This window comes from Calliphora vicina, chromosome 4 (assembly GCF_958450345.1).
Source record: "Calliphora vicina chromosome 4, idCalVici1.1, whole genome shotgun sequence".
Classification (NCBI taxonomy): domain Eukaryota; kingdom Metazoa; phylum Arthropoda; class Insecta; order Diptera; family Calliphoridae; genus Calliphora; species Calliphora vicina.
The window spans coordinates 55,099,174-55,122,118 of record NC_088783.1 but is presented as its reverse complement, the minus strand read 5'-3'; the positions used below and the strand labels follow the sequence as shown (position 1 = coordinate 55,122,118).

Below are 22,945 nucleotides of genomic sequence, written 5' to 3'. Positions count from 1 at the left end.
TAAATAAACAGATTAACTTTACATAGAAAAAACTATTTCTTAAACCGTTTCAATTCAAATAATTGTCACATATTGAACTGGTTTCAAAATTAAATAAATTATTTCATAATTAATTCATTTGCTCAAAAACAAAATTTCTTGATATTTTCTATTGTATTTTGAGTTTTGAATTTGATTATTTTGACAATTGAATATACAATTTTCGTTATTGATTGAATTTCAAATACCAAAATTATTGAATAGATAATTTTCGTAATTGAAAACACATTTTTGTTATTTTTTATGTTTCAATTACGAAAATTATCTATTCAATAATTTTTGTATTTGAAATTCAACCAATAACGAAAATTGTATATTCAATTTTCAAAATAATCAAATTCTAAACTCAAAATTCAATAGAAAATACAAAGAAGATTTGTTTTTCAGCAAATTAATACTTGATTTAATTATGAAATAATTGAAACCAGTTCAATATGGGATAAATGTTTGAATTGAAATATAATTTTTTCTGTGTAGTTCTACCTAATGGCAATTAAAATTCATAGGTTAAGGGAATGTGTTCACGATTTCTATCTGGAGCCACATGTCGGATTTGAGGCCACGTGAGTTCTCGTTGTCGATACTCCGCTTCTACAGATTTTCTCCATGCAGTTCGTTGTTGTCCCACATTTCGTTCGTTTCTCTTGCTGATTCCATTATAAACTGGCCTTTGCGCATCGTGTGGCCAATCCACGACCATTTACGATGTCGAATTTCGTGGGCGACGGCAGATTTGTTGCTAATTGCCAGTAAGTCGTCGTTTTTGATGCGGTTTTTTTGTGCAGACATTTATTTACAAACACTAGTAGTTTTGTTGTTAAGGACTCAGTGACTTTCCACGTTTCACACCCGTAAAGAAGGACCGACTTTACGCTGGAATTGAAGATGTTGATTTTCCGCCGCTTAGACTTTTTGGAAGAATTTCCGAATGTGCCGAGAGGCATATGCATATTGATTGTATAATATATATGGACAAAAATACATAAAATGTCAACTCGGTGCCATTATAAAATAATGGCATATTAAACAGCTTAAAGCTGTTATAAAACAGCCTTAAGCTGTGGCTTTTATTTTAAAGCATTTGTACAATTTAAATTTATTCAAAGTATGTATTGGCCATTATTAACTATGACCTTTTCCCATCTTTCTGACAACATATGGATTCCGAGCCAAAAGAAGTGTTCATCTTTTGAGGCCAAGAATGAATCAAGCCAATATCGGATACTCTGTTACAAAGTGAAGCGTATCTCATAGAGAGCGTTCTGCATCGATCGAAACAAATAGCATTCGGATGGGGCACGGTCTGGACTATAAAGCGGGTGAGGCAGAACTTCCCAACCACTTCATTCTAAAAACTTTTTAACTGGTATAGCAACATGTGTCCGAGCGTTGTCATGATGGAATATTACAGTTTCATGTCTGGCCGCATTTTCTGGGCGTTTTTCGGCCAATACTAGTTTCAAACGAATCAGTTGCATTCGGTACAGGTTCCCTGTGATAGTCTGGTAAGATTTCAGCAGCTCATACTAAATAGGACCCATTTGCTCACACCAAACACAGAAAATTACCTTAGCGCCATGGATATTTGGATTTAGAGTCGATTCGGCTTGTTGGTCGGGCTTCACATACGATCTCTTACGCTTCGGGCTATCGTAATGGATCCATTTTTCATCACAAGTAATGAATTGGTGCAAAAATTATTTTCTTTTATAGAGTTCAACCATCATTTCGGATATGCAAAACCTTCTTTCAAGGTCTCTTGGCTTCAATTCGTATGGTACCCAATTTCCGTGCTCTTAGATGAATCCTGATGCTCGCAAACCTTTTGAAATTTTAGCTACTCTTAATGATTTTCCAAGCTCTTGTTGAGTTTTACAACAATCTTCATGCAGTAATGCATCCAATTCATGGTCTTCAAAAATTTTTGTGTGAAAAACACCACTTGGAAACAGATCAAACCATCTCTCGAACGTTGAAACCGATGGAAAACATTCATCATAAGCTTTGTTGTGCAATCGGTGTGCTTTAGCGCCACCTTTTTTCAAATTAAAGAAGTAAAGCTAAACTTCCCGCATATGACGCCTTGTTGGCACAAAATTCGACATTTTCGAAGCCAGAACAACTTTAATTTGTATACTATAATGTTAAATAACTAAGTGAGCATAAATGACAGATATGTACCCTTCAAACTGACATATAAGTTATTCAATACAAAGTCTGCGTTCAATCCCGCATTTTTAAGTCATACACCCACCAATACTTTATATTTTTTAGAATATTTTTTGATTTTGCTCTTATTTTACTAGTTTTACGTGAAATGTATTCAAACAAAGCTATTATTTGTTTATACAATCAGCTGCATAGCACTCTATTCTACAAGAACAATTTACAAACATTTCAATCATTTAAATTTTGTAGTATCAAAATAATTTCGCAATTAAAGTAATTGCAGCCAATATATATCTATATTTATGTAGTCAAAACGCTAGTTATACAAACGAATATTTGCGGTCATTTCACACATTAAACTAATTTAATTTCAAATGTTGTTGAAAAGAATTTTTCACATTAATGGCCTCAGTACAAATTTATTGACAAATTGTTATTTTTATTTTATTTTCATTTTATTTATTTTTACGAATTATTTAAATTAGTTATTTGCGAATGCAATACAATTGTACAATAGCTACATACTTACTTACATATTATAAACAAATGAATGTCAATGCTAAAAATAATGTTTTCATGGACTTACGCTACATTCAGGGGGAGTGGTATAATTGGTTTCGAAATAAACTTATTTTAATTGAAAACAAAATATTGATTTTAGTTTAAAGTTTTAAAACTGAAACTAAACGTTTGAAGGTATTTGAAATTAAATATTTATGAATAAATGTCTGTAGTTTATGCAAAACGCTATACTATTTTATTTAAAACTTACAATATATGAATGTAAAGGGTATTTTTTAAGCCCAATAGAACTTGAAATTGTACAGAAATAACAAAAAAAATATGATGATTTGCCAGAGTATTGTGATCATAAATGTAAAAAAGTGAGCGCAGTATGACAGTTCGTTTGACAGTTAATCATTTCGTGAGTTCTCTCTTGCTTAAAAAAAACACCCTTTATAACTATCTAGGCCAATGCATATGAAACCTATAACAGCCGATTGTAGCAGTAACATGCTTTTTACAAATATTTAATTACACTAAATAAATAATTCATATTTCACTTAATACCCCACTGATAATTATTTTTCCAATATTTCAGCGACAAATGGAAGTTTATCGTTTGGAACCCAATACCACATATGAATTTCGAATATGGGCCAACAATCAATTAGGAAGTGGTGAAGTTGTTACAACAAATGTTACAACATTACCGGAAACAAAAGAAGAAGGTAAGTTTATTGAAAAAAAAATAATAGTTAACAAATGTATTTAGTTTGTTAAATTTTTATATTTGAGTAAAAAAACGAATTTAAACTTGAAGTATTTAAAAAACAAGCGTTAAAGTAATTTAAGACAATTAGGAAATTATTTTAGTTAAAATAGGGCCCGCAGTTTTAGTAATATAATACCTACATAATTTGAAAGTAAACAATTTGAGTTTTCATGGACCTAAACTAAATTTCAAAAACCTATTAAATCTTTATTATAGAGTATTTATTGTATTTATTGGAAATTTATTAATGTTGTATCGATGTTTAGTTTTAAAACCGAATAATTATTATAAGTATCTTACAGTAATTTCTATTTTATTTAAGTTGTAAACACCATTTCCCAAGCAAAGCTAGAATTTTTAAAAAAGTGTTTAGTTTTTAAAATTTAGGTATATTTAAGTTTTGTTTGAGACTTACCGAGTTTTAGAAATATAGCTGTAGAACTAGTTTATATACTACAGCCTTGTTTTCTGCCACGTAATTCCAAAAATAGAAGATGGTCTTGGAACTGCGTCAGCTTCATACTATGTTTTCTCAATATTATTGCCAGTTTTTAAATTCATATTCATTGTAAGGAAATGAAACGAAATTCTAGGCGTTACGAACAAAGTCCCCAATGAAGAAAGTCCCCAAACCACAAATGAATTAAAACCCCAAAATTCATTCATTATGAATTAAATCCCCAATTTTAGAAATTAAATAAATCCCCAAAAAATCAACTATGTCCCCAAATTTCGTTGTTGGTTTTTTCTATATAGAATTTTGGGGCCTTAATTCATTTGCGGTTTGGGGACTTCGTTTATTGGGGACTTATTTCATAGCGCCGAAATTCTATACAAATTACCGAATAATTCTCAAATAAAAGTACAAATTTTTATGATTTTTAATGTTTTTCTAATTTTCGAACTTGATTGAAATAAAATGCTAAATAATGATGATGAATTTGTAAGTAAATTAACAAATTTACAAAAATATAATGTTTCCAATGTTTAAAATTGCAAACTACTACAAATTAGTTAAATATAAAAAATTTAATTTTTTTGAAAAATTTTCCAAAATTTTTGCAGTTATTGTATTTTTACACAACTACACCATTTTTCATTGAAATTGAGAAAATTTTATATAAAATTGAGAATTTCAAATTGAAATTGAGAAAATTCCTTTAAAGTTTAAACTAAAAACCATAGAGAAACATAGAGCGGAAACTAGAAAAAAACTCAAACAAAAAAATTACTCAAAATAATCACACATACGTTGTTTTTGTGTTGTTTTTATTTTCACATAGTTTTTTCTACTAATACATTCTCATCACTTAGGTTTCTGACAACTGAGTTAGGTGTTTGACATAAGAGTTTCCGCTCTATGTATATTCTCTATGCTAAAAACTATCAATTTTAAATTTAGAATTTCAAATTGAAATTAAAAAATTCCAAATAAAATTGAGTAAATTCGAAATAAATTTTAAATTAAAAACCATAGAATTAAATATAAATAGTAAGTTGGACCTACAATGGGTAAAAATCGGGACAAATATTTTTTAAATAGAATTTTTTTTCACCGAAAAAATTTTTTTTTCAATAATAAATTTAAAAAATTTCAAAATTTTTTTTTTAAATTTTTTACCTAAAAATTTGTTTACATTATTATTTTAAAGTAGTAAGAGTATGTAAGATTCGACAGTCGAATATAGCTCTCTTACTTGTTTTTACTCTCTTGATAAAAGCAATAATTAAGTTCCGTATAAAATATACGAGGTTGGGACAAAAACTGCGTATCATTTTGAATGAAACACATCTTTTTGGATAAAAAATTATTTTATTTTTCAACATAGTCTGCATTGAACACTTTGCACTTTGTCTAACGTTTCTCCAATTTGTTTAACATTTCCAAAAAATAAGATTTGTCGAGGTCAAAATAGGTATTTTTGTGATATGATTTCATCGTTGGAGTCAAATCTTCGTAGCCTAATTCATGAATTTGTGAGAAAACTCGGCAGCCATCTTGTGGTAAGCTTTCTCATACCCAAGTGATCATTCAAAATTGAAACCACTGAGCCATATGGCATCTTTGCAATCTCCGATCGTCCAACACCATATCGTGATTTTGTTCAATTGTTTCGGGCGTTAAGAACATTCGGCATCTTCCGTTCTTGTACGTAAAATTCAGTAAAACATTTTTTAACCATTGAGATAATTTTTAAAGCAAGTTCGGTGCAGTATTTATCAAATTAAGCCTTTATTTGAAATTCACTTTTCTCCTCAAGTCACAAGGTAGTCTGCTATCAACTGGCAGATGCCTGTTAACAGGAGCAGTATTGGCCTTTCAGTTAAGAGCCGGGAAATTCAAAAAGTCGCGGACCTAACCTCGTATAATTTACTATTTATAAAAATCGCTACTGATTTATATTGGTCAAATTAAGCAAAATACTAATTTTTCAATTTCATTTAAGTTTTTCTTAATTCCAATTTTGGTATTTTCCCAATTTCAAATTAAAATTCTCAATTTTATTTGGAATTCTCTCATTTTATATTTCAATTGGAATTTTCCAAATTTCAATTCGAAATTCTCAATTTTATTTGGTATTTTCCATGATACAATAATTGTAGAAGGTAGAATCACTAGGGAGACTTTTCAATATTTAGCCCTATAACGTCAAACTTTGATTTTGATTTTTTTCATATTTTTTTTATATTTTCTTTTGTTTGACGTTACAAGAATTGTATAATTGAGAATTTATTTTATGTACCTTATGTTGTTGTATCATGGTATTTTCTAAATTTAAAATAGAAATACTCAGTATGATTTGGAATTTTCTCAATATCATGTATAATGTTCTCAACACAGAATAAACGCATAGAAAGGAAGGAGAGATCAATAATATGGAAAAAATTACTCTCTTTTCACACATACGAGTGATACAATAACAAAATACATGCAATAAATTCTCATGAATTATGTTTTTGACAACAAGCATTGGTTTTTGGCTCTCATTTACCTATCTAGTTGTCATCTATGGTTCTCAATTTCAATTGAAATCATCAAAAACTTTAGTAGATTGCAAACAAAATATTAAGTTCGAATTTTCAATCACCCCTACGGCAAAACATGTGAAATTTATGTTCCCATAAAATATCCATTTCCCTCGAAGGGAAAATTTCTATCGTGAAATTCCACTGAACTTTTCATTCCCAATAGTTGATTCTGTTCATAACAGATGTTTATTGTTTACAAAATTCCATCTAAAAATTTCCCATGTTGGGGAATTTTTTCACATGAACTAAGTTGATGAACGAAAAATGGGAAAAGGGAACATATTTTATGTGAAATATTGATTCGTGAATAATTTTAAAAATTTTGTTAAATTTGACTTTAATATTACAGAAATGTAGTTAACAGTTATTTCATATCTGGAATGCCTAGTACACATGACTGGTCCCATGTTGGATCCCAACATACACCTATCAGGTGCACCTGTCTGCGGTACCAGGTGAAACAAAATAATGAAGTAGAAATACCTGGGAAGTTATACTATTTTTCGGCTATAAAAAGAATCCCCAATATATGAAATATATTTCAAGAGTATTATAACAGTTAATTTATTGGAAAATTTTTTACTTAAATTCATAATTAAAACTGAGTTCTTCAAACGTTTTTTTTAATCGTGCGATTGCGATTACAGATCCATCCCCTAGTGTTTCCAATCTCCGGTCAGCTTGGCCCGAGTAGTAGCAGAACATGTGCTTCACTGTCTCCTTCTTTCATTAATCCTGATATCGCAGTAGTCATTATATGGGAGATTCAATCTCAAATGAGTTCCCTGGTAACATTGTATTCCTCCAGTCCTTTCATCCGTGATTGACACATTGCAAGCCCTGTCAAATAAAGATCAAGGAGTGCAATAGTGAATGTTGTCTGGGAGTCCATTTAAACAGTACAATTGGTCGCATGACTGAAATTCCTCCGGTTTCATAAGCCAGTAGTGTAGATTTTTTGGGCAGCATTGATCTCAAGGTCAACGGGAAGCCAGTTCAGCTTGGCAAAGAGCGCTTTATATGTTGTGAATAGCACCTGTGACCACTAGCCTAGAACTAACCACCATGTCAAAGTATTATAAGGTGTAATGGCCTAGGTTCTCCCTATGGCCGTTCTATTCGAGTATGTTGCCGCTGAGGTCTTAGACACTCTCGCTAGGGTGTTCTGATTCCAAAATAAGTTTCACACCATTAAGAAGGCATCATCCGATTATTTCTGTTTTCATTTTGTCTGTCTATCCACATAAACCTTATAAGTTTGAATTCAATGAACTTTAAGGTAGTTATTTGCTCCTATACCATTTATCACTAAACAGACCCCATTGTTACCCTTAGAATCTCAGATAATGATAGTTTGTAATTCTCTTTCTATTACTTGTAAAATCGCATAGCTTTCAATAACCTTTGGAAATGGTGTTTATATTATTTTCATGTGTAACTATTACTACTTACTATTAATTAATGTTTTAAATGTATTTTGTTTAATTTGTTCTCTTTTCAACATACTCCTAATTTGGTCATCTCCTTACCATTCATTATTGCCCTCTCTTCTATGAATATCATCATGTAACCATCTCTCTCTCTCTGTATCATCAAATATTTTGTGATCCCTTGCCCTTATAACTCTTTCCAATCCTATACGTTCCTCTGTCTCTCTCTCTCTCGCACATTTACTAACGACATTTTCATTGTTTTTTTTTTGAAATTAATAAACGTTTAGATTTAATACGCCTTATACAACCAGATTTAGATAATTTTGATCCACGTATTTGGATTGTTGCTGTCAGTATAGTACTTGGAACATTTGTGATATTAGCTATTGGATTATGTATAGTTCTAACCAAAGAGTGCTATCAATCATCTCAAGCGGGTACTGAAACAAATTCTATTTGTGTTAATAATCAAAATAATCAAAAAATCTCTTATTTTAATCATAGACATGGTAGTAGTGATATTTCAAATAATATTATTGTTGTTGTCGATGATGATAATTGTGAGAATGATCATGTACATGATCGTGATGATCATCATCAGCAGCATCATCATATTATTGTGGATGTTGTTAATGCTTAAACCAAATTTTGTGTTTTTTATTTTTTTGTGATTTTATTATAATTTTAAATTTTATGTTTTTAATTTTTGGCTGTAAATAGTGTTTTTTGTGTTGCAGTTGTTTAAAAAAAGGATGTGAAATTTATAGGCATGTAAACCCAGTAACATTTGTATTGAATTTTTAATAAATTAAATATGTATATTGATTTTAATTTGAATTTGCCCACTTCCGAAAATCAAATCAAAGAACCAACAAATGTTGCTGGGTTATATTGCAAAATATTGTTTTTTGTTAAAAAAATTTTCTATTCGTTTCTATGTGTATGTCTTTTATGTGAATTTTTATTTTATTTTTTTGTTAAAACAAAAAAAATGCTTTGATGTTAAATGTCTTTTTGAACAGCAACAAAGAAACATACGAATATTTTTATATTATTTTGGTTTTGTTGGTTTTTAGAACCAAAAAGTTTTGTGAAAATGTTTGAAAATAATATTTTACATGTATAAAAAAATACTTAAATGTTTGTGTAAATATGTATGTTTGTTTTTTGTTACAATTTATTTATGTAAAATTATTATGAATATAATTACATTTATTTATATAAAACAAAATATGTCTACAAATATTTGCCAAATGTATCGGTTTCATATACTTTAAAAAAACAAAAAGACAATCATTTTAAAAGAAAAGGTTGTATTTTTACATCCAAAATAATTACAACTCAATTATCGCCAAATTTTTTATAATACAAGTAATTATTACATTTAGCCATTTTTAGATTTTAAATTAAAGAAAAACAAACAAAACATAAAGGTTTAGGGACATATTGTGACCAAACAAAAAGTTGTTTTATAGCTAAATTTTATTATTAATTTAATAATGTTAACAAGGTTTTTAAGTCCTTTATTTTTTATATAAATTATAATAGAGTGACAATATAAGGGAAACTTTTTTAAAGACCCAACGTTTCAAATAAAAGGATTTTCCAATAGGGACAGTTGATAGCTGTAATTTATTCAGTTCAAATGATAAAATTGTTTTATTATAATTATGTTCTTTACGGGCAAAGTTCCACGCGCTTCACCCATTTTGGTGAGGCCCATTTCTGGATGAATGGATACGTCAACAAACAAAATTGTCGAATTTGGAACTTTATCAATCCACATGAGATCCAAGAGTGTCCAATACATCCCGACAAAGTTACAGTTTGGAGTGGTTTTTGGGTTGGCGGCTTTATCGGCCATCATTGTCAACGGCGAGTGCTATATGTCGATATAGACGAACTTCTTTTGTCCTGAATTGGATAATATCGAGACCAATGAGGTGATCCAATTTGACCCCGTTAGACTTTTGCTTGTGAGGATTTCTTAAGTCGCAGGTCTATGCGAATAAACCACAAACTACAGCAGTTCTCCAAGCCAACATAACCCATGCCATTTTGGTCAAATTCAGCCAGATTTATGCGCCAGCCTGATGTACACTGCGAGACCGCGGCTGACATTTGCACGATGTTATATTCAATACGGGAATTCCAGTGAAATGTTTAATACTAAATTAAACCAAAATCCAGTAAATTTTTTTTTCGAATAAGAAGTTTTAGAATTTCTCCAGCGTTTTAAAAGATATATAAAATAACTGTATTTGGTGTTACATGTTGATCCAACACATTTAAGGTTTTATACTATAATAGTTGAATTGACCAGTCTGACCACACACGTAGTTTTAATAAGTATAAAATCAATAAAATACCTTGCAAAAAACTTAATAATTTCTTTAAGAACATATAATTTCAATTTTATTCATTCCTAATGATCAAATTGATCTGCTGTGGCTGAAAAATTGTAGTTGGGTGACAAAAATTCTTTTATTTCAGCAGTGATGCTTCTTTGCCAACTACCTGTTGCTAGAACCGATAAAAAATTATGGCAACAAATTTGACCATCATAACAAATCTGAATATTGCAACTTTGAGAAGAAAACGTATAAATAAATTCCCTATAAATCCCGACAAAAATTTGCCGAAATTTTCTAAAAAAATATTCCCGGGAAGTTTTTCCCGCGTAGGAACTCTATATCTCACACACACTTTAGTTTAAAGATAGAAAGCGCTTACAGCAAAAGAAGTTGTCACCAACACCAAAAAAAATAAGTTTCGATAAAACTGAACTATGCCAGCCTCCACCGAACGACTTGGAAATATCTAGAGCTACTAATTTACATTTTCTCTTTTTTGAAATTATGTAAACGGATTCATAATTCGAAGTTAAAATGTCGAATCGATCTTTAGAGAAAAACGTCAAATGCTACTTTGCGATTAAAGTTCCGCTACATCGAATTAGTTAGCCAATAAGAACTACTACTAGTGAATTTTCAACCCCCGCACAACGTTATTTACTGGTGACTTTAACATATGGATGTCATTGCAGGTGGTTACCTTTAAAACAGATTTCAGCTGATCCTTTAAAAAGAGAGGCTTGTTTACAAAAACTTCGTGAGAGTCAAGAATTCTTGAAAATAAAATAAATTTTGATATCTCACGATAAAGTAAGATATTAGAGCTCCCATGCATCCTTATTACGAAGCAAGCCAATACTGTGTTTCTCATTCTAAATAATTAAATTTTGACAATTATAATAATAATAGCTATTTTCAACCTACACCTAGTAATGTGGTAATTGTGTCAAGCTATGACGTTTCTCTCTAATGTTGAAACCAGATGTTACTAAGCTTCTTCCGCTTTTAGATATGAGATCAGGCGTTTTTCTCATCGACCCCCAATCAACTGTTTGAATTTCACATTTTTACAATTTTATTGATTGTTCTTCGAGTCGGCTGAAAATTTCACAACCAAATTCATAGCTCATAGATGTAAACGTAAATGTGTTCTCAGTAAATTCGACGGTTTGGTGCGACTTATAACAAACGAGAACCATATCATGTTTTCATAATAAAAATCTATCTAAAAATAAAAGGTCAATTGGATGGATTGCCAAGTCTAAGTAAACTATGTTAGGACCTAGCCTTTTACAGATTTATACCAAGGTGTTTTGAAGTCTCTGAAAGTCTAATTACATATATATATAGGATTGAAATTGGGACTGAAATTTTAATAAATTATAAATTCGTTAAAACATTGTCTGAAAATTATGTTTTTTTAACATTCCAACTTTTATGGGAGTAAATCTTTTTAGAAATTGTATAGTTGGTATCAGTTTTGAAAAAAAAATAATTCCTTATTATTAACAACTGTAGTTGTAGGAACAAATTTTGCTTTAACTAGACCAAATGACACTGAAATTCCTATTTTGGAAGCAGAATTTTTAAATTAATATTAAAAGTTACAATAAATTTTCAGAAGTTTCCAATATATTGTCACTTTCTGTAATGAAACAAATTGGAAGTTACATATATAATCAAATTTTCTTCTACATTTTTATATAAATACCTTACTTTTTTCTCAAATTAAATTACAAGTAGACCAACAATTTTAGAATGTAGTTGTTCAAAATCAAATGTTGGACAATATTAAAATTAAATTTTAATAAAACACAAAAACTTTGTAAAGAATACAAAACAATTTACTTCAATATATTTATAATAAAATTAATTCACTAGGATATTTAAAAAAAAAAATACACTAAACAAACATTTTCGTACACCTACTTTACACAACACAATCATTACATTCTAATGCTTATAGACATAGATATTACAGCTTTAGTAGAATTGAAAAATATTTGTAGCAGCTTTTATTCATATCACAGCACGAAAATATTGTATATATAATAAAATGAAAATTAACAAGGTGTTTCAAAAGGAGGTAAGGTTATGTATTAAAAATTTTCAAGAAAATCGTTATAGAAGTTTTACAGATTCCGGAATAGCTGCTCTAAATATATACTAGGTTCTAACAACATTTCTATAAATACTAGGGTGATCAACCCGGTTTTTTTGAAAAGCTCACATTTCGAATATCGAAGAAACCCCAAATAGCCGGTTTTTTCTAAAAAATATTCAAAATCCAAAAAAATAAAAATAAATACTTCAACTATTTTAGAAGACTTTTTATATTTAGAAAATCTGAAGTGATCTGGAAAGCCTGAAAACTTACTCAATGCTTTCTTTTCTATATGTCCTACAAATACACCAAGTAAAATATAATTTTCAATGCCTAGTTTTATAAAAACAAAAAAAATGGAGATACTCCAAAGCATTTAAACTGTATTTTTCTTATTCCTAAGAGATTATTTTACCTTCATAAGGTCTTCAAATTTACTGACGTTAACGATCATCGGGTCAAATTTGACCCGAATAAAAAATTGATTTTTTTTTAAAAATCAAAAAAAAATGCAATTTTAATTTCAAAATGGGTAACATTTTACCCGAAGACCTTATAAAGGATAATAAAAACAGTAGTTCAGCAAGTATGATGAAAAGAGCCAGATATATATTAGAACTACCAAAGATATATTGTAGTACTACCAAAGCTCTGAAAAAATGTAAGACCTTAAGTCTAAATTTATAGATATTTTTATTGCCAATTCGTTTTTCTAAAAACCTAACATAGTTGCTGACATTTGAAATGAAATAAAATTCATAAAATATCAAAAATATCAACCAGTCACTTTTAGAAAAAATTAAATATTAATTTCAAAATGGGTCAAAATTGAACCGAAGACCTATGAAGGATAAAAGAAGTAATCAAAATGGTTTTAATCACTATTATTTTAATAAATAAAACTTTTATTCTTCTTATTTCTAGGCGTTTTAATATTTTTCCAAAAAACCGGTTAACCGGTATTTCCCTTCTAAATACGTTATAGAAGGGAAATACAGCATACTGCTTCCAAAGAAGCTGTAAAATAATGAGAACCACTTTATAGATCTTCAGGATCTTCGTTATAGAAGCCATAAATTTAGAACATCTATCAAGAAATGGTATATAAATCTGTACAGAAAGCTTTCAAAGAATTAGAATTTTAAGTTTTTTTCAGAAGTTTTAAGCTTTGTGAGATCTATCAATATTGTCAGACCAAGCGATGTGCTGACAACGACCAGACAATGAAAAATTGCCACCACAATGTATATTGTCGCCAGTTCACACGGTTACGAGACATAACTTTATCTGACAATGTTGTTAGGCAAAAAATTAAGTTCACACGGTAGTCCGAATTGTCAGAATTGATTTGTCGAACTCAAACACTTTGTTTACCTTTCTTTGCTTGTGTTTTTTTGTCTGACAATATAAAATTATGTGACAATGATAATGAAATGTTTACACGATGCTCAGATATCTGACAATATTATTATCAAGTAGCAGTCGGACAATGACCTAACAAAGATTTCTCTGAAAATATTACAAGAAAAAAATTTTAATTTCACACGATTGTAAGACATAAAGTATATATATTCTGGATCGTTATAGATAGCGTAGTCGATATAGCCATATCAGTCCCCAAATAACTTTCATACATCAATATATCCGCTATAGTCCTGGTTCGGTTGCTGTTCAAAATCGAGAAAAACGGTCCATAAATCACTGAGATATAAGCAAAAAACCACGACAGACGGGCATGACTATATTGACATCTATCTATAACGATCCACAATATATATTATATATTCTGGATCGTTATAGATAGGGAAGTCAATAAAGCCATGCCCGCCTGTCCATCTGTATGTTGAAATCAACTTTCGGTAGCCCGCAAATAACTTACATGATTCTTACATCAATATATTGTTACGTTTTAACCTTTTCAAAACGTTGGTTTATTTCCTTTAAATAAACCGGATACTTTTGATTGCAAATAAAAACCGTTTTGTAGTTTAAAAATTTTAACATCTCTTTATTTATTTCAAATGTACAACAACAGAATTAAATAGTCAATAATTTTTTTTATACACGTTTATAAATTCGCAGAAATACAGACACACTTTATAATGTACACGAATTCACTTGAAAAATACAGCACTCAGTTGATGTTTATTCGAAAAGCGTCTCTGAAAAACTCACTCACGACTGCAACCTCTGCCACTATTTATAACACTGCCATCTGCACTCTAGATTGCTCTTTAACTGTCTAGAGCTTTCTAATACATACGCCATCTGTGGTGAACTTTCTACAATGTTCTTTAACTGAATATTCGAATTCGAATATACGGTGGCAGCAAACAGCGTTGCCATACTTACGATCAATGGTCAACTAAAAGCTTTTATTCAATGTTACAGTTTGCTATTACAGCACTGCTATTTGAAAGCATTATGCTACTTTATATCAGCCGTGTTAAAATCGTTATATTTGAATTCAAGTACAATTTCGTAACAATATATTTCAAGATCGGATGCTATTTAAAATCAAGTAAATCGGCCCATAAATGGCTGAGATATAAACAAAAAATCACGACTACTTCGATTTGATATATTTCTGATCAATATATGGATTTCAAAGTCATTAATATAGATAAAATGGATGTATAATTATAGATCCAACGACGTATATAACGCTCTAGGAATTCGGCTCAAAATCTGGAACCAATTTTTTTCACCAAAAATTTTCTTCTACCATATTTTTTTCACATTAAGAAAACATAAATATTTTTTAAAAAAATGTTCAACAAAAGAATTGTGTAAAAAATGTTTAAGCTAATTTTTTTAACATGAAATATTTAAATTTTTTTCTTAAAGTATACTTTGAAAATGCTATATAAGATTTAGCACAAACGAATGTAGCTCTCTTACGTTTTTCTTTCATGAAATTTAATTTGAAAATTGAATTAGGAATTAATTCTTTCGAAACTTTGTTTAAGAGCTCACTGAGTTCAAGTCCTTTACAACTCAAACTAAACAGTTTCGAGATAAAAAACCTTCAATTTAAAATTTTAAGTTGCTGAGAGATATGAAATTAAACAAGTTTCAATAAATAACAATCCCAATCAATCAACCACTTTTTGAAACACCCTGTATATATCAACATTAACATCATGAACTTATTATGAATATCATTCACATAATATTATAATAATAATACTTAGGAATACATAGTTTTACTTTTTCTTTTTTGCAAATACATATTCTTATACAAAATATTCAATAAAAAATTTCAATTTACTTAAAACAATAAAACTCAACTTAGAGAATAAAAATAAAACAGCTTTTTTATGTGTTTAATTAAATGTTTAATGTTTGTGTGCGTGTGTGAGTTAAATACAACAGAATCTTTTCTATCAAATACCTATATAATAAACTATATCTATCTGTCTATCTGTATCTATCCGTCTCTTTCTTTCTATTTCTTTTTATCTTTGTCTAACCGTTAAACAATATTTTGGCATTGAAAATTTAATTTTTGTGAATCACTAATAAACCAACAAAAAAAACAAATTTGAATTTTCCAAAAAAAAATTTACCATTTTTTCCTTTATACATTTTTTCTAATCCACTACCATCCCTCAACACACACTTAACCACCCACCAATCCCCTCAATTCCAAAATCAACAATGTTCTTTTTCAATCCACCCCCGTACCAGCAGAGTTCGAGGATGGTTGGGATAGCATCGAATTGATACCGAATATTATATTAAATCCTGGTTTCTGTGAAACAGATGGTCAAACAGCAGCACCTCGAACCGTCATCTTTGGTGGCGACGATGACAGCGATGACAGTTGTGAATCAGAATCGGACCATGAGCCACGCATGGAAAAATTCAAACGTAAATTATCGGTATTCTTTACAGATCCCACCATTTACCGTTCGCATATTTGAGAAGAGTACAAAGTGTTTTTTAATAAAATTTTATTTAATTTTGTAAAATTATTTTTTTCGATTTGTTGGAATTTTACTTTTTAATTTTGAGTATTAATTTAATGTATTAAAGTGAAATTAATGTATAAAAAAACATATATCAAAAATGTGCTTATGGTTAAACCTGTTAAAATAAATAAATTTAAACATAAAGAAAATTTAACTAAATTTAAGAAATTGTTGAGTATAAAAAAACGAGCTTTTGTTACAAAGAAAAAGAAAAAAATTAAATTAAGAGAAAAACTAAATTAAAATTTAAAGTCAGAAAAGATAGTTTGTGGTGATGAGATCTTCATGATTTTCTGTATTACAAAATAATTGTCCTTCAAATGTGTATAACAAAATTTTCTATAAAAAATATTATTTAAAACTGAATTTTCTATAAAAATGATTGTGTATAGAGGAGATTGCTACCTAATTCGATTCGAAATCAATCGAATTACTATGTATTTAGCACACAAATTCGAACATTTTTGTTTTCGGATTGAATTACGCAGTAACCGCCCAGTATTTTCTATAGTTATTATTATCTATAACAGTATTTTCCACAAAAATTATTGTAACAGCATTTTCTATAAAAATATTGATACAGATTCCGAGTAGAGTGTCCGGCAAATTTAAAAAACCGGTTTCCGATTTAACCGAAAAGGTGTGTTTTTGAAAAAAAACGGTTTTAATTTTTATCTTTTAAAAAAACCGATAATCCGGTTTATATTAAATTTTTATTCAATATGAAAAATACGCTAATTTAAAATTTTTGAATTCTTAAAGCAATTATTTTATATATTTTACCCCCTGTCTATACCTGATAAATTTTTATCATGATAAACGTCAAAATCGTTGTCATGATAAAAAATTATCCAGTATACAGGCCTGTCACACATTTTGTTCGGAATGGTTTCAATTCCGTAGTTTTTATTCCAATCGATTTCGTTATAGGTTCTTCAGGTTACGTGTAATTTATTAATTCCAAAAATATTTTATAATTCTGTATTTCTGATTTTAATTTGACAGCGTTTTTCATATTAAACAAATGTGAAGGTTTTGGTACAGAAATTGATTAAAAATTTTAAGAAAATCAAATAATTACAATCAACTATCAATTCCACTTTGAAAACTGAAAGTGGTTTCATTCCGAAAGAATTTTTCGTTTTACTTTTTCTGAAGAAGCAAAATACGGAATTAATTCCACTTTCGATCGGAATGAAATTCTGTGACAGGCCTGATAGTCTCCATTTATTAGTATTATTGATTCGTTATGACAAAATTGTTAGTGCTTTTGCACAGACAACTTTGTCTTGACAACAAACGTCATTAATTGTTATAATAAATATTTGTCAAGTATAGACAGGGGGTTACGAAATATTGTCAAATTAATCAATATTTTTAAAAATGTTATCAAATTTTTCCAAAAATATGTATAAATGAGCTTTTGAAAATATATTTCATTAAAACCGGTTAACCGTCTTACAAAAACCGGTTTTTCAAAAAACCGAAACCGGTCGAGTTTACAAATATGAAAAAACCGGTTGACCGGTTTTCGGTTTCGGTTTTGGATACTCTAATTCCGAGCCAAAAGAACTGCTCATCTTTATACTCTATTCCAAAGTGAAAACGAAACAAATATTAGTTGGACGGGGCAAGGTCTGGACTGTAAGGCTGGTGAGCAAAACTTCCCAACCACTTCTTTCTAAAGAGTTTTTAACAGGTATTGTGGCCTAGCATTATCATGATGGAATATTACGGGCATATTGTTTATTGGGCGTTTTTCGGTCAATGCTCGCTTCAAACGAATCAGTGGCGTTCGATAAAGGTTCCCTATGATAGTCTGGCCAGATTTCAGCAGCTCATAATAGATAGGACCCTTTTGCACCCACCAAATAAAGAGAATTACTTTATCCGAATGGATATTTGGCTTTGGTGTCTATTCGGCTGGTTGGTCGAGCTTCACACACCATTTCTTACGCTTCGGGTTATTGTAATGGATCCCATTTTCCATCGCCAGCAATGATTCGTCGCAAAAATGATTTTTCTTTTATTTCAAGCATCATTTCGTTTGTCATTCCGTTTTTAATTTCTACATTTTTCATTTGCAACCCCACAAAGTTTATATATTCTGGATTGTAATAGATAGCGAAGTCGATATAGCCATGTCCGTCTGCATGTTGAAATCAACTTTCCGTAGCCCCCAAATAGCTTAAATACATGATTCATACATCAATAAATCGGGAATTCTTCCGGCTCGGTTGCTATTTAAAATCAACAAAATCGGCCCACAAATGGCTGAGATATAAGGTAAAAAATATAAGGCTATAGACCTACAATGAGTCAAAATCGGGAAAAATATTTTTTTATTCGAATTTTTTTTCATCAAAAAAAAATTTCAATCTTAAATTCTTTTTCCAAAAAAAAAAAAAATTTAAAAAACAATTTCGAAAAAAAAAATTGAAAAACTGTTTTAAAAAAAAATATAATTTTGTTGGACCAACAATGAGTCAAAATCGGGAAAAATATTTTTTAACACGAATTTTTTTTCAAAAAAAAAAATTTTTTTAAATTTAGAAAAAAAAATTATAAAACAATTTCGAAAAAAAAAATTTGAAAAACAGTTTTAAAAAAAAAATTAATTTTGTTTACCTAAAAATGATTTAAAGTATAATTTGGTGAAGGGTATATAAGATTCGGCACAGCCGAACATAGCTCTATTACTTATTTTCAAATTAAAGAAGTAAGGCAAAAATGATGACGCTTTGTTGGTACAAAATACAATATTTTCGCAGCAAAAAACATTGTTGTTTACACTATAATATTAAATAACTAAGTGAGAATAGATGACAGATACAGTGCACTCGCGATAATATGAACTAATGAAAACCAGGCCAGTTCACTTTTGCAAGATTGTTCATATTTGCGAATGGCAATTAATTCCCATCTACAGCTAGGGAAGTTCAAAAATTATTAAGCAGTTTAATTAGAATTTAACAACTACCCTGTTTATTTAGATTTCAACTCTATGTAGATAGATAAAATACGTTAAAAAAAAAACAAAAATAAGCTGGTCATATTTTAAAAAGCTTTAAAATATGAACAGCTTAGTTCACTAAGTTCATATTTTAGAGTATCCTATGGAAGTAAAAAGTTTTCATATTTTGGAGTTTTCATATTATCGCGAGTGCACTGTATGTAACCTTCAAAATGATGTATAAGTTATTAAAAACAAACACCGCGTACAAAAGATACGCCATCTATTGTAAATCCCGCATTTTTAATTGAGTGTAAAAGTTTTTTCTATAAAAATGATTGTGCTGTTATATTTTCTCTAGAAATTAACAATATTTTCTATAGAAATGATTGTTTTATGATGATATATTGAACAAAAACTGGTATACACAGCGGAAATGATTGTGTATAACAGTTTTTCTATAGGACTGATTGTGTGTAACAATATTTTCTATATAAATTGTTGTGTATAACAGTTCTTTCTATAGAAATTGTTGTGTATACCAGTTTTTGTTCAATAGAAATGATTGTGTATAATAGCATTTCTTATGGAAATGTTTGTGTATAACAGTTTTTTTCAATAGGACTGATAGTGTATAACAGTATTTTCTGTAATATCCCTTGTGTACAAGAGTAATTTCAATAAAAATGATTTTGTACAGTTTTTTCTATAGGAATGATTGTACATAACAGTATATCCTACGATAATGATTATGTATAACAGTTTTTTCTATAGAAATGTTTGTTCAATAGAAATGATTGTGTATAACAGCATTTCCTATGCAAATGTTTGTGTATAACAGTTTTTACAATAGTACTGATTGTGTATAACAGTATTTTCCTTAAATTTTCTTGTGTACAACAGTACTTCCTATAGAAATGCTTTTGTATAACAGTTTTTTCTATAGGAATGATTGTGTATAACAGTATATCATACGGTAATGATTGTGTATAACATATAATATAGAAATGTTTGTGTTTACTAGATTATTCTTGTGAATAACAATATATCCTGAGGCTGTTTCAGTAATACAGAAACGTCTAGGCTGTTCTCTCAAAATTTCTGACTGCTTTTCTGACTTTTCACAATAATGACTACAACAGACAAAAAAACTTCATAAATTAAAACTAAACTTTAAATGCTTTTTTTAATAAAAAACCAAAAACAAAACGTTGTTGAATAATTTTTAGGTCTCAATAATTATGTTTATATATTTTATAAATAAAACCAAAAAAAAAATAAACACTGCCAATTGTTTAATATTCTAAAAAGTTGGCATATACATACATTTATTATTAATTAAAACATATTATTTCTCTATAATTTACTTGTTATGCATGAATATGATTTACAATTATAAAAGAAAAATATAAATTTATTGGCTTAAATAAATATATAAATTAAATAAAATTGCATTATTGATGATAAATAAATAAATGAAATAAATTGTACATTATAAATATATAATAATAATATAAACACACATAAAGCGTTTGATAATAACATTAAAATATAAATAAATAATTATAATTATTGCTGTGATAAAAAAAAATTCAATTGATAAAAGTAAATTTAAAAAAAGAAGAAAATAAATACAATAAAACAAAAATGCTTTTTAAACTAGAAATATTAGTTGAATAACCAAATTATGTATAAGTTTCAAATGTAAAATCATATATTAATACACATAGATCGGAAACTCTCCTGTCAAAGACCTAACTCAGTTGTCAAAAACCTAAGTGGTGAGAATGTATTAGTAAGAAAACTATGAGGAAACAGAAACAACACTTATATGTATGTGTGATTATTTTGAGTAATTTTTTTTCTAGTTTCCAATCTATGTGTATTTATCTATTTGTAAAACAATTTTCAAATATTTTTGTGTTTTTCATACAAAAAGTTTTAATTTTTTTTTCGTATTTCTGAATCAGGTCCTAAGTTATTAATTTATTAAGTTGATTTATTCGTAATTAAACTGCATTATTTATCGAAAACTAATTTTAGTACAAAAATCGTTTTTAAACCATTTATTATAGTTTTATTAGGTGTAGAGCAACATTGTTTTAAACGAATCTTTTTATAAAAAGTTTTCCAACTGAATTCTATATTGGATTATTAAAATCGAATGTAGCGGGAGCTGATTGAATGGTAGATGATTTTCACCAATTCTATCGGTAAATAGAGATCTTCTGAAGCTAAATACCATAATTCCAAGTGTAAGAATTTCAAACAAAAATCACTGATGAAAGAACTAGTTCTAGGATGATTCCTAAGTTTAGTGTATTTGCTTTGTAAAGCTTCTCTAGAACTAGTTTCAAGGGTGTTCATTTCGAACAAACATCATTGATTAAAGAATTTCCAGGACCGATGCAAATAACGTGTGTTAACTCTGTAAAACTTCTCCAGAACTAGTTCTGAAGGTGACAAAATTCATTGGTCTCAGACAAACTAGAACGAGAGTTGAATGTGAATTCGAATTTTGTATGAAAACGTTTTCGTTTGACTTGTCGTGGAATTCATATACATATATATCCATCTATCGTTCAATCAAATTGGAAAGCAAACGAAAGCAGTTAGTTGTTCGATATCGAGGAACAGACCGATAGTCTATTACACAGCTACTAAGATTCATAGGGAATGATGACTGAACTTTTAGCGAACGTAACATAATGGGAATAAAAATTAATCACTCGAAGTCAATTGAAATTGTATTCCTCTATATCGGAAAATTATGAGATGAACGAGTGCTAATAATTATGGCCAGTTTCTCGATCCTGAACGAAAAGGAGTCACTCGAAGTAATAGAAATTGGACAATACAATAAGTGATTGATTTTGACATTTGATTTAGCAGAATTGAAATTAGAGAAACCGAATTTTCGTTTCCAGAGAAATGAAACCTAAATCAGATTTCTTTAGCTTGAAAAGCGAACGTTCGATATTAAGGAACTGGCCGTGAATATTTTCAACTGAAAACAATTTTAGCCTTGATGATCCTGACAGATACAATTTGACTGAGTTAACCTTTCTGTTAATACATTTCATTCCGAACGCAAGTGAAAACGAAATACTATTTCGGAATGAAATATATTGCAGTTTTCAAAGTGGAATTTTTCATAAATTCATTACCAAAAATACTGTTTTGGTTTAAATATGGAAAACTTTGCAAAATTAAATTTATTACGAAATTACAAAAAAAAATAAACGAAATCTAAAGAAGCTAAATCACAATCGATTGGAATAGTAAGACCCCTTTCACACTAGGCAATTTAGCTGCGCAACTCTCTTGTGTTTGTAGATGACAGAGGTAATGTCGTGTTAAGGAGAAGAAAATTTTAATTGCTGTTTTGTTGTTGGGCAAGAGACTTGCGCAACTAAATTGCCTAGTGTGAAAGGGGTCTAACTACTGAATCGAAACCGTTTCGATAGGAATGTGTGTTAGGCATGTAAATTTCAATGATTTTTGTATTCAATTTAAATTTTGGGGGTGGAAATGTTGTGTTATGTGACCGTTTCTGTTACGATTTAAAGATTCCCATTTGTTTCATTGCAATCCACTTTAAAGTGAACCTCAA

At 29.2% G+C, this 22,945-nt stretch overlaps 1 protein-coding gene across 1 annotated transcript in view; it reads left to right on the top strand.

Annotated features, from left to right (window-relative positions):
* LOC135959019 (uncharacterized) overlaps positions 1-16,478 on the top strand; it is a 140,505-nt gene extending 124,027 nt beyond the window's left edge. Inside the window, exons 4-6 of the mRNA XM_065510003.1 lie at positions 3,311-3,440; positions 8,235-8,384; positions 16,099-16,478. Coding sequence (XP_065366075.1) covers positions 3,311-3,440; positions 8,235-8,384; positions 16,099-16,331 — 513 coding nt within the window. The 3' untranslated portion in view covers positions 16,332-16,478. The remainder of the gene's footprint in view (positions 1-3,310; positions 3,441-8,234; positions 8,385-16,098) is intronic.
* Positions 16,479-22,945: the final 6,467 nt, after the last annotated feature.